The sequence below is a fragment of the Myotis daubentonii genome, chromosome 18 (genome assembly GCF_963259705.1).
Source record: "Myotis daubentonii chromosome 18, mMyoDau2.1, whole genome shotgun sequence".
Lineage (NCBI taxonomy): Eukaryota > Metazoa > Chordata > Mammalia > Chiroptera > Vespertilionidae > Myotis > Myotis daubentonii.
The window spans coordinates 29,925,105-29,936,665 of NC_081857.1; the positions used below are offsets into that span (position 1 = coordinate 29,925,105).

At 54.0% G+C, this 11,561-nt stretch overlaps 1 protein-coding gene across 12 annotated transcripts; it reads left to right on the forward strand.

Annotated features, from left to right (window-relative positions):
* The first annotated feature begins 414 nt into the window (after positions 1-414).
* On the forward strand, positions 415-11,311 carry CRTC2 (CREB regulated transcription coactivator 2). Of its 12 annotated transcripts, none has more exons than XM_059674710.1 (15): positions 415-686; positions 3,387-3,488; positions 3,565-3,678; positions 4,694-4,758; positions 6,185-6,253; positions 6,410-6,513; positions 6,602-6,631; positions 6,788-6,852; positions 6,949-6,998; positions 7,117-7,361; positions 7,716-8,122; positions 9,666-9,935; positions 10,121-10,201; positions 10,400-10,586; positions 10,664-11,311. In XM_059674710.1, the coding sequence occupies exons 1-15, from the start codon at positions 561-563 to the stop codon at positions 10,882-10,884; spliced, it is 2,136 nt and encodes a 711-aa protein (XP_059530693.1). In that variant the 5' UTR covers positions 415-560; the 3' UTR covers positions 10,885-11,311. The 12 variants fall into 12 exon arrangements, with proteins under 12 accessions (XP_059530693.1, XP_059530697.1, XP_059530694.1 ...); XM_059674709.1 differs by having other exon boundaries at positions 417-713; XM_059674711.1 differs by lacking the exon at positions 6,602-6,631 and having other exon boundaries at positions 416-713.
* Positions 11,312-11,561: the final 250 nt, after the last annotated feature.

The following is an 11,561-nucleotide window of genomic DNA, read 5'->3' on the forward strand; positions in this document are numbered from 1 at the left end:
GGCGGGCATGTGGCTAGCCTGAGGGCCTGCGTCCCAGATGTTTACCGTTGTTTCAGTAGTCTCCCTGGTCTCACTGTTTTCATTCAGGCCCTTCTACCCTTCCCTGAAGATGACATTTTCCCTCTTTTGTCTCTTCCTTCTTCCCTCCCTGTCTCCACCCCTTCCCTCTCCTCTCCTTTTCCTTTCCTCCTTCCTCCCTCTCCCCTTCGCTTTCCTAGGCTCCGGGCTAATGTAAAACTACTTTTCCCAGCTTGCCGCGCGCAGGGAGGAGCCGAGTGGGAGGAGCGAAGTCCCCAGTACCCCGAGTCAACAGGGCTGCTGGGAATTGGTGTCCATTTCCTTTCCGTACTGCGTGGTTGGGGCTGTGAGAGGGTCACGTAAACAAACTACAATTCCCGGAAGGCCTCGCGCGCCACGGGTCAGGGCTAGGCTGGGGCCGGGTTCGCGGTGCTCGCTGAGACGGCGGCGGCGGCGGCTACGGGTGGAAGACCCGATCGGGAGCCCGCGGCCGAGGCCGGGGCTGGTGCTGGGAGGGTGGCGGGGAGGGTCGGAGGAGGAAGATGGCGACGTCGGGGCCGAATGGGCCGGGCTCGGCCACGGCCTCGGCTTCCAATCCACGCAAGTTTAGTGAGAAGATCGCGCTGCAGAAGCAGCGTCAGGCCGAAGAGACGGCGGCCTTCGAGGAGGTGATGATGGACATCGGCTCCACCCGGGTGAGGGGCCGCGCCGGGGAGCCGAGCGGAGCAATTACGGAGCGGGTAGCTGAGAGGCGGGGCGGGGGCGGGAGCCACTGCAAAAGAGGCGGAACGGGACTGCGGACGCCGCCGTCTGGGATGCGCGGGCTGCGGGCCGGGGGGCAGGAAGACGGATTTTGCGGGGGAGGGGGGGGGTAAGGAGGCCGAAACACCGGTGAGGTTGGGAGTTTGGGAAAGACGGGGGGCTAAGTGGGTAAGGAGAGGGAGGAGGGAGGAGACCGTTCCCCGGAACCGGCGGAGGGGGGTGGTCATCGTGCATCTCTGATGGAGTCCCCTCCGGGATTCTGCCCGAGCATCCCCGGGGTGGTTGGGGTGTGGGTTGGAGGATGGTCAGCTTGCCCTGCTCTGTCTCCTCGGTTGGCAATCTCCTCCACTGTGGTCCTCCCGCCCTCTTGGCCACCGGGCACTTCAGTTCCTCTGGGAAAGGGCCCCTGGAGCGGTTTGAACAGCGGCGCTGGGTATAGTGGAGCAGGAAGTCCCCTCCTGCGTCCCGTCCCTTTGCTTCCTTTTTCAAACGCTTCTTGTGGTTTCCTGACGTGAATGAAGGTGAGGTCCATTGCTCACAGGCTGGTGCGTGGTGTTTTGCCGTGGTGGCCGCCTTGGAGGAGAGGCAGGGAGCCGGTGGCTATAGGTTGTGTGGAATCCGCTGGTCTGCTGAGCTCTCTGAGGAGATGGCTGCTTTGTGGGTCAGTTACGGGTTGGCTTGGAGGGTCTTGTATGTGGAGGGAATAGAAATTCCTAGGAAGAGCCAGAAAAAAAGGCATCCTGGCAGAGTTGCCTCTGAAACCGAGTCTCTGGCCTTGATTTCTTGCTGCCAGCACTGGATGTCTGAGGGAGTGAGGGGTGGGAGTTCGCCCAGCTGGTATGCAGCCCTAATTTAGGGAGGCATTGTTCTCAAAACAGCAGGCTAGGAGAATATTGTAGGATTCCCTCCTGGCAGGGAGCTAGGAGGAATTTAAGGGGAGATGGTGGAACATAAATACCACATTTCAAAGCTCTTTCTCCTGATTTGACTGTGATTGCATCTGTCTAGGACTGACTCTGGTTTTATTTTTGTGTGTCTCTCCCTCCACACTCTTAGTCTTTTTCATGTTTGTTTCCCCTTTGAGTCTCTAGAGACCATGTGCCCTAGTTTGTGGGAGACAGAAACGAGATAGTTAGGTGGGGAGGCAAATCTTGTGTGTGTGCCTAACCCCTGCTAACTGCCATGAGGATCATGGTCTGCCTGTTGACTGCTCCCCTTTAGTAGCTTTTGGTCATGGTGGGGCAGAGGCAAGAAGGTGGGCGAGAGGCTGATGATCTCTAGCTGACAGCTTGAGGCCCTGCCTTCTGGACTGTGACTCCCGCAGAGCATGGTAGGATCTTAGGGTTTGTGTGTGCAAACAAAGAAAGGCTTGTGAGGAACTCAAAGCCAGGCCATCTATCTTTGTAGTGTCTTGGTCTGTCAAAAGGCCCCACCTTGCCCCTGCAGGGTCCCTTCTCTGCGGCACGTAAGATTCCAGTGGGCATACTCAGCCAGAGCCTGGGAACCCAGGAGCGGAAGCCTGGTATTTGGCTAGCTGGGAGGGCTCATCCGAGGCAGAATGTGGCCATGAGGCCTATACTGCTTGGAGGCTGGGGTTGTCATATATATATAGGCAGCCCTGAGGTGGTCCAAGGTTCAGCATAGTGCCCACTAAACTCACTGGGCTGACCTCCTGGGACAGAAAGTCCTGAGGGTAGCCTATGCACAACAGTATGTCCCAGAAGCTCGTAGAATTTGCTCCTCATCAGCTGCCCTGGGTCTTTTTATTTGGCTGTTGACCGTGGTTGAGTCTCAGAAGTAGGTGCTCACCACTCACAGAGGGACACGAGATCTGTAGCCGGACTAAAACCATGCCAGGCTGAGGGATGTGGTGTCTCGCTCCAGTGCCAGACTTATCTCCCCAAAGTGAGGGTGCGGCTAGGGAGATGGCTCTGGCCCAGACTAGCGTGGACTACTGTTCCCTCTCCCATTCCCATTCTGCAGGCTTTCCTGCCCATTCCGGGGCCTTACAACTAAGTAGAAGAGTGTGCCTTGGTTTTGGCCCTGTGTTTACAGCTACGTGAGCCATTATTCCTTAGATGCTCTCGTTTAGGAGGTGCAGGCCCTGTGTAGCCTTCTTGAGGCTGGGCAAATGGCAGAGCCCAGAAGCCACAGGAAAAGGCTGGTCTCTGTGGCATCCACCTGTGGCCTTTCCCTCATTTGCCAATCACTCTGGGACACGTCTGGAAGGGAAAGCAGAGGTGCCTAATAGGCACCTCTTCCCATGTGACTAGCTGGGGGCTCCTGGCAACCCCCCAGGGACTCTGTTTAGACTGAGGACAACTGAGCAGAGTGTCAGGCTCTGTGCTTGGCAGGGTGTTTGATGCCAGGCATTGGTGATGTCATTGATGCGGGCAGCCTGCGGAAGAGCTAGGGCAGGTTGTTTACACCTGGCCTCAGTGGAGCTTTTCCCCAGCACCATTTTCTTCTTCTCCTTCTGGCAAATCTCTTAAAAGCAGCACCAATAGGAGCCTATCCTGGAGACAGGCATGGTAAGGGTGGCCAAAGAATAGGAACAGTACTCAGGCCCCTGCCTGACATTCCCATGTTTGCCTTTCATGTTTCAGTTACAGGCCCAAAAACTGCGACTGGCATACACAAGGAACTCCCATTACGGAGGTTCTCTGCCCAATGTGAACCAGATTGGCTGTGGCTTGGCTGAGTTCCAGGTGAGTGGACCCCAGCCTCAGGCCAGTGCAGGCTCCTCAGCAGCTCCCCCATCGACTCACCTCTGTGTTTTGGCAGAGCCCCCTCCACTCACCTTTGGATTCATCCCGGAACACTCGGCACCATGGGCTGGTGGAACGGGTGCAGCGAGATCCCCGAAGAATGGTGTCCCCACTCCGCCGCTACCCCCGCCACATATCCTTCACAGAGGGTTGGGGGGTTTGGAGGGTGGGGGGTTGGAGTCCCTTAGAAGCTCATGGTGGGAAGGGACTTGAAGTGCTGTCCAGTCCTATTTTCTCCAGGGGCTCTCCTTTACCCAGCCACCCAGAAAAGTGGCCGTTTGGCCCAGGTGAGCGCGCTGCTCCTGTGCAAAGGAGTGGCTGCTCCAGAGCTTGTGCCCTCCATCTCTGCTGGCTCTGGCTGCCTTATTCAGCTAGCTCTTTGTTGTCTCCTGCTCAAGGGGTTTGGTTTCCCGGTCAGTGTGGCTCCGTGGTTGAGTGTGGACCCACGAACCAGGAGGTCATGGTTGGATTCCCCGTCAGGGCACGTGCCTAGGTTTCAATCTCCCCAGTAGGGGGCGTGCAGGAGGCAGCCAATGGATGATTCTCATCATTGATGGCTCTCTCTCTCTCTCTCTCTCTCTCTTTCTTCCTCTCTTCCTCTCTCTCAAATCAATACAAACATATTTTTAAAAAATTAATAGAGGGAGTTTGGTTCTCTCCACACATTTCTGTCCTTAGCTTTCAATCTCAGAGACCTCCATAGACCTGTCTCCCCAAGCCCCACCTAGATACTCTCCTGTATTTTTCCAACTCTGCTGGCCTCACCCTCTTCTCTTCCATTCTCTGACCTGAGTGTTGTCCCTTATTGAGAAGGAGAAAGGTATTTGTTTCTTGAAACTCACATCTGCTGTCTCCATTATCCTTCCTTCATCTGGGGTCTAGCCCAGTGGGCGGCAAACTGCGGCTCGCGAGCCACATGCGGCTCTTTGGCCCCTTGAGTGTGGCTCTTCCTAAGCCTTAGGAGTACCCTAATTAAGTTAATAACAATGTACCCACCTATATAGTTTAAGTTTAAAAAATTTGGCTCTCAAAAGAAATTTCAGTCGTTGTACTGTTGATACTTGGCTCTGTTGACTAATGAGTTTCCCGACCACTGGGCTAGCCCATCCAGCCTCTCCTCACTTTTTACCTTAACTGGTGCTGTTCACATTGACAGCTCTCCCTACAGTCCTGCCTACTTGTCTCCTCCCCCGGAGTCCAGCTGGCGGAGGTCAGTGTCCAGGGCAGGCGGATCTCCTGCCCACTCTGACATATCTCTGGAGGGAGCTTGTGTTGGGGTTGGGCTTGCTGGGCCAGGCTTTCAGCAGTCCCTCCTCTCTTAAGGGCAGGGCTGGGAGGGTGGTGGCAGGTGGAGTAGGTGGGTCAGAGTCCAGCCTTGGCCGTATTGACACGGGTGGCCAAGCCTCCCAGTCCAAGCAGGGCAGGACCAATGGTAACTGGGGCCGGCTGGGGTGTGTTTGTCAGGGGGAAGGGAGAACAGCTGCCTCTTGTCAAGAGTGGGTGCCAGATGTAGTGTTCTGGCACTCAGATACCGGAACCCTTCCCCTGTCCATCTCATCGCTAATACTTGTACATAGAAGAGTGGCTGGGCTCCAGATCAGCTTGTCCTGGCAGATAGAAGTTGAGATTTCCCAGATCTCCTACATCAGTGATTTTCAACTTTTTTCATTTCATGGCACACGTAAAATAATTACTAAAATTCTGTGGCACATCAAAAAATATATTAATTTTTTGCTACTCTGACAAAAAAAATTGGTATAATTTTGATTGGTTTTTTACCTTTTTTTTTTTTTTCTTTTTTTGGTGCCCTTGACTGGAATCGAACCTGGGACCCTTCAGTCCGCAGGCCGATGCTCTATCCACTGAGCCAAACCAGTCAGGGCTGGTTTTTAAAAATAGTAATTTTTTACCTACCCTTTTTGCTCCTAAGTGACTTTTTAATAAATCAGGTGTTGCCCAGACTAGGTAGCTCAGTTGGTTAGAGCGCTGTCCCGATACGCCAAGGTTGCGGGTTCCATCCCGGGTTGGGACACATGCAAGGGTCAACCAGTGAATGCATAAAGAAATGGCACAACAAATTGATCTCTCTTTCCCTCTCCCCCACTTCCTCTCACTCTAAAAATCATCAATCAATAAAAAAGAAAATAAATTTAAAAATCAGGTGCCTGTACTTGTATATAAGGATTTTTGATACCAAGAATTAACCAATCAGATGCAACCTTATTATGAGCTGTGACCAATAAGATGCATCTCTTTTATATGACCTATATAGTTGTGGTTCCCGGCAGGGTATTCACATCAGACAGCTATTGTTGTGTTGACAGTTGTCATTTTTTAAAATTAACGATCTAAGGAGGAAAGGGGTCAATGTCCCTGACTAAATAGTCAGGTATCGGATGTTTTTAGAATTCTTACGGCACAGCTGTGTGCCATGGCACACCGGTTGAAAATCGCTGTTCAAGATTGACTGGGGAGAGGGTTCGTGGGTCACAGATACTAGAAGAACCAGAAAGAAAAGAGGCCTGGTCCTGGGTGCCTAGCCCTCTTTACTTCCACCTCGGCTGCCCCCCCTTTCCAATCCCCATGCCTGCCTTGTCCACTACTGACCTTCCTCCCGACTTTGTTTTTCGTCCCAGGACAATGCCCTGGGGTAATTTCCCTGCAGAGAAGGGGCAGTTGTTTCGACTACCATCTGCACTTAACAGGTGATGGTCCTTGCCTTCTTCAGTCTACGTCTCCTCTTACGTAGTTTCTGGGCCGTACCCTGTCCAGCCCAGCTAGTGTTTTTCCCGGCTGAGGAGGAGGGCATGGGGGCCAGGAAGACTGTCACTGGTGCCAGCTGATCTGTGTTTGCCCCACAGGACAAGCTCTGACTCGGCCCTTCACACAAGCGTAATGAACCCCAACCCTCAGGACACTTATCCAGGCCCTGTACCTCCCAGTGTCCTGCCCAGTCGCCGTGGAGGTATGTGGCATGTCCCTGGGTTAGGGAGTAGGCGTGGTGCTTTGGTTTGATGTGGGCCCTGCAGCCAACTCCACTGCATCCTTTGCAGGTTATCTGGATGGCGAAATGGATTCCAAAGGTATATGTTTCTCGCCACTTGCGGGTACTGAATGCCTAAGAATTTCTGGGCTGGTGCTGGGGGCTTTGTGCAGACTCCCTCCTGCCTGCCTGTGCTCCTGTTCTACCTTATGGACTCCTTCTGTAGCCCTCTCCTCACCAATCTTTCTCTTTCAAGTCCCTGCTATTGAGGAGAACTTACTAGATGACAGGCATTTGCTGAAGCCCTGGGATGCTAAGAAGGTACGTGTGCCTACTCCCCCTCTTCCCATGGCAGGCCTTTCAGGGGCCTCCCCTGAGCACTGTCGTCACTTTTCACATTCCTCCTTCTCTCCTCAGCTGTCCTCTTCCTCCTCCCGACCTCGGTCCTGTGAGGTCCCTGGAATTAAGTAAGTGTCTCGGTGAGAGGATGGGGAAGGGAAGTAAAGGGAAATGTGGGAGGCTGGTCTCTGCTCTTCCCTTTCCACTGCCCCCCACAATTACGTCTTTTTTTCCTCTCCCTCCCAGCATCGTTCCATCTCCTGACCAGCCTGCCAATGTGCCTGTCCTCCCCCCTGCTATGAACACGGGAGGATCCCTACCTGACCTCACCAACCTGCACTTTCCCCCACCGCTGCCCACCCCCCTGGACCCAGAGGAGACATCCTACTCTAGCCTGAGCGGGGGCAACAGTACCTCCAATTTGACCCACACCATGACCCACCTGGGCATCAGTGGGGGCCTGGGCCTAGGCCCAGGCTATGATACGCCAGGTGAGTGGCTGTCCTGAGTCCATGGGGTGCTGCCCGGCTGGAGGGGCTAAGGGATGGGAGGCTTGAGCACCAGTGACTGCTCACATCAACCCATCACCTGTCACTTGTCTCTACCAGGTTTTCCTCACTGTACTTTTTTGCCAGTGAGGACTGGTAGGTGTGGCTTTTCCTAGAAAGAAGATGGAGAGCTGCCCCCAAGTGGGCAGGGCCACCAGCATCACTGCCAGGGACAGTGTAGAGAGGACACTGTGTTGCCACCTCCATAGTCTGATCACTGCGACCTGTTCTGGGCAGAAGGGGGCCCAGTTCCCATCAGTAATGTTGGCATCTCTGGTTTTTTGTCTGTGCCTGCAGGACTTCATTCACCTCTCAACCATCCATCCTTGCAGTCTTCCCTAAGCAATCCCAACCTCCAGGCTTCCCTGAGCAGCCCTCAGCCCCAGCTCCAGGGCTCCCACAGTCACCCCTCACTGCCTGCCTCCTCCTTGGCCCGCCATGCACTGCCCACCACCTCCCTGGGTCACCCCTCACTCAGTGCCCCAGCCCTCTCCTCCTCCTGTTCCTCCTCCTCTGCTTCACCTCCTGTGCTGGGTACCCCCCCTTACCCAGCGTCTACCCCTGGGGCCTCCCCCCGCCACCGCCGTGTACCCCTCAGCCCCCTGAGTTTGCCCGCGGGCCCAGCCGACGCCAGAAGGTCCCAACAGCAGATGCCCAAACAGTTTTCGCCAACAATGTCACCCACCTTGTCTTCCATCACTCAGGTATGCGTGGCTGCCTTTCCTACATGTCTGTCTCCCTTCCCCTTCTACTTTCCTGCTGAGTTCTTTCCCTCGCACCCCCCTTTCCTGAAAAACCTTTTCTCCTTACTTCCCGTACTCCTTGTCTCATCCATCCCCTTCAATTCCTCTATCCTCTACCTGCCCCACCTTTTTAAAATATATATATTTTTATTGATTTCAGAGAGGAAGGGAGAGGGAGAGAGATAGAAACATCAACGATGAGAGAGCATCATTGATCAGCTGCCTCCCACACACCTCCCACTGGGGATTGAGCCTGCAACCTGTGCCTGTGCCCCTACCAGGAATCGAACCTGACCTCCTGGATCACAGGTCCACACTCAACCACTGAGCCACGCTGGCTGGGCTACCAGCCCTATCTTTTACCTATCTTGTCTCCTCTTGGCTTAAGAGTGCCAACCTTGGGGTTAAGCTTTCTGATTCAAATCCTGCTCTAACTAGTAGTCTCCTTGGACAGTTGTTTAATTTCTACGAGTGTCAGCCTTCTCATCGATAGAACAAGGATGAGACTGTACGAGTCAAAGGAAATCACGCACGTGAAGTGCTCGGCACCATGCCTGACCCCGCCGCAGGCTTCACAGATGGTGGCCTATCCGTTCCCTTTTTCCCTTTTCTGTTCCTGTCCTGCTTTTCTTGTCTGTCTTTTTTTCTCATGTCTCCATCCTGTTTCATCCCTTCCGCCATCTCCCTTCTTCCTTTTCTAGATTCCATAAACTCAGAGAGGCTCAGACCTTGGAGCCTGGTCCTTTCATTGTATAGCTGTGGAGACGGGGGCCAGAGGGAAAACGGCTCTCCCAAATTTACACAGCGCGTTAGGAGGAGTTGGGACCAGAACTACAAACTCTTAGTTCCGGGCTTTCCTCGGTGCTCAGATTCTCAGCCCTCCCCATCTTCTCTGTTTTTACTTTCTCTGTACCCCTTCTCCTTTCACCCCAGTGCTCCTCTTTCCCTCTCCTCTGCCCTACTTTCTCCTCCTCCTCCATTCCCCTTCCCTGGAATGTGTGTGCTGTGTTCCATCTGCTGTGGTCCCTTCTGTAGGAAAGCCTGAGACCCAGGCCAGCTAGGGCTGTGTTCTCTCTTTTTTTTTTTTTTAGGGCTGTGTTCTCTTAAAGCCTGGAGTGAACCTGCCTTCTTCCTTCCTTCCTCTCTCATTCCCTCTGGCCTTTTCAAGACTTTAGAATGGCAGTTCTCAAGTTTACTGTTGTGCTGTCAGGCACTTGTTAGGAGTGTCACAAGTGTTTGATTACTAATAATCATTAACGCACCAAGGTGTAGGAATAGTTTACTTCTGTACCTGTTTAAAAATTATTCTTATATTAGCCTCACTCAATTGCTTTTATTCTGATCAGCCATTTTGCGTAATTGCGCCTGATCCCGGGGATATCTATGGGGATGTTGTCAGGTTTGTGTTGAGGATGGTTGCAGTTTCTAAGGGTGGGAAGCCCTAAGAGTTCCTCTTGGGGACACACTGAAAGGTACGCTTCCCCCTTTTTCCTTGCTTCTCTAGGGTGTCCCCCTGGATACCAGTAAACTGCCCACTGACCAGCGGCTGCCTTCATACCCATACAGCCACTCAAGTCTGGTTCTGCCCGTCCAGCCATCCACCCCAAAGCCTCTACAGCAACCAGGGCTGCCCTCTCAGGCCTGCTTGGTGCAGCCCTCAGGTGGGCAGCCCCCAGGCAGGCAGCTACACTATGGGACACTGTACCCTCCCAGCTCCAGTGGGCATGGGCAGCAGTCTTACCACCGGCCAGTGAGTGATTTCAGCCTGGGGAATGTGAGTACCAGGTTCTTAGCTTCGAAGCAGGGGAGGGAATGGGAGTGGGTCAGAGTGATATCATTGGTGCTGTATGAGTTGGAGATCCAGGTGGGGGAGATCTTCCCTCCCTCCAGGGAATATGACACTGCCGACTGGGGCCTCCTGTCCTGCATCTGACCCCTTTCCCGTCCCTTTCCCCTTAGCTATCTCTGCACAGCTTGCTCTTTGATGACTGCTGCTTTGACCCCTTCTCTTCCTGGCACGCACAAGCTCTGTCCCAGCAGGTACGGTGCCCACAGCTACTTGGGGCCCGTGCTCGCCTCTGTCGCTCTGCTTGCTGCCATCTCCTGTCTCTGCTTTTGTTCGGGGGTGGGGGTGGGGGGTTGTTGGGGAAAGGGGATGTATTAGCAGGGCTAAGCAGTGGCAGGCAGGTACCCCTGTTCTGAGACCCACTCCCTCAGGGTTTGTCTTTGTATCCATAGCTGGAGCAGTTCAGCATGGAGAGTTCATCATCCAGCCTGGCGCTGGATCCCACTGGCTTTTCTGAAGGTTCTGGATTTTTAGGGGGTGAAGGTTCAGTGAGTGGCTTCCAGGACCCCCATGCCCTCAACCACCAGAACCTGACCCATTGTTCCCGCCATGGCTCAGGGCCCAACATCATCCTCACAGGTGAGAGGTGTGGGTGGTCGTGGGGGATGGCACAGTAGGGATTAGGGGGTCCTCACCCATTTCTTTTGCCCACACAGGAGACTCCTCCCCGGGTTTCTCGAAGGAGATCGCAGCGGCCCTCTCTGGGGTGCCTGGCTTCGAGGTGTCAGCAGCTGGGTTGGAGTTAGGGCTGGGGCTGGAGGAGGAACTGCGCATGGAGCCACTGGGCCTGGAAGGCCTCAACATGCTGAGCGACCCCTGTGCCCTGCTGCCTGATCCTGCGGTGGAGGATTCATTCCGCAGTGACAGGCTACAGTGAGGGGACGCACCATCCTCCCTCTGACTGGCCCTGTTCCCCATCACTGTCCCTTTCCTCCCTTCCCCCTGGCCAGTAGAGACTTGACTCTCTGCCCCCAGATCCTCTTTCTAAATGAATGAGGGATCCCAAGAATGAGGAAAAGCAAGGGGTTTATCCAGGTGGCCCCTGAATTGTACACAGGGGTAGGCCTGGGGGAGCTCAGGGAGGGTCTGAAGCACTTGTAACTTTGAACCGTCGTCTGGAGGTCAGAGCCTGTTGGAAAGCAGGGGGTAGAGGGAGCCCCAGAGGCAAGGCTAGTTCTGGATGCCCAGGGGTGGGCAGTGCCAGCCCCTCCTCACCACTCTTCCCCTTGCAATGGAGGAGAGAGCCAGAGTGGATATTATTTTTTATTAAATATATTATATGTTAATAAAAAAATCATATCAAACCCTTGATGTGTTTGTCTACTGTTTGGGATGTGGCTGGGAAACTAGGGAGTCCCTGGGGTACTGACCCTTTCACCTGTTGTGCTTTTTTGTTGTTGTTAATCCTCCCCCGAGAATATTTTTTCCATTGATTTTTAGAGAGAGAGAAAGGGAGGGAGGGAAAGGAGAGAGAGCGAGAGAAACATGGATATGAGAGCAACACATTGATCGGTTGCCTCCTGCATACACCCTGACGGACCGAGGATTGGACTT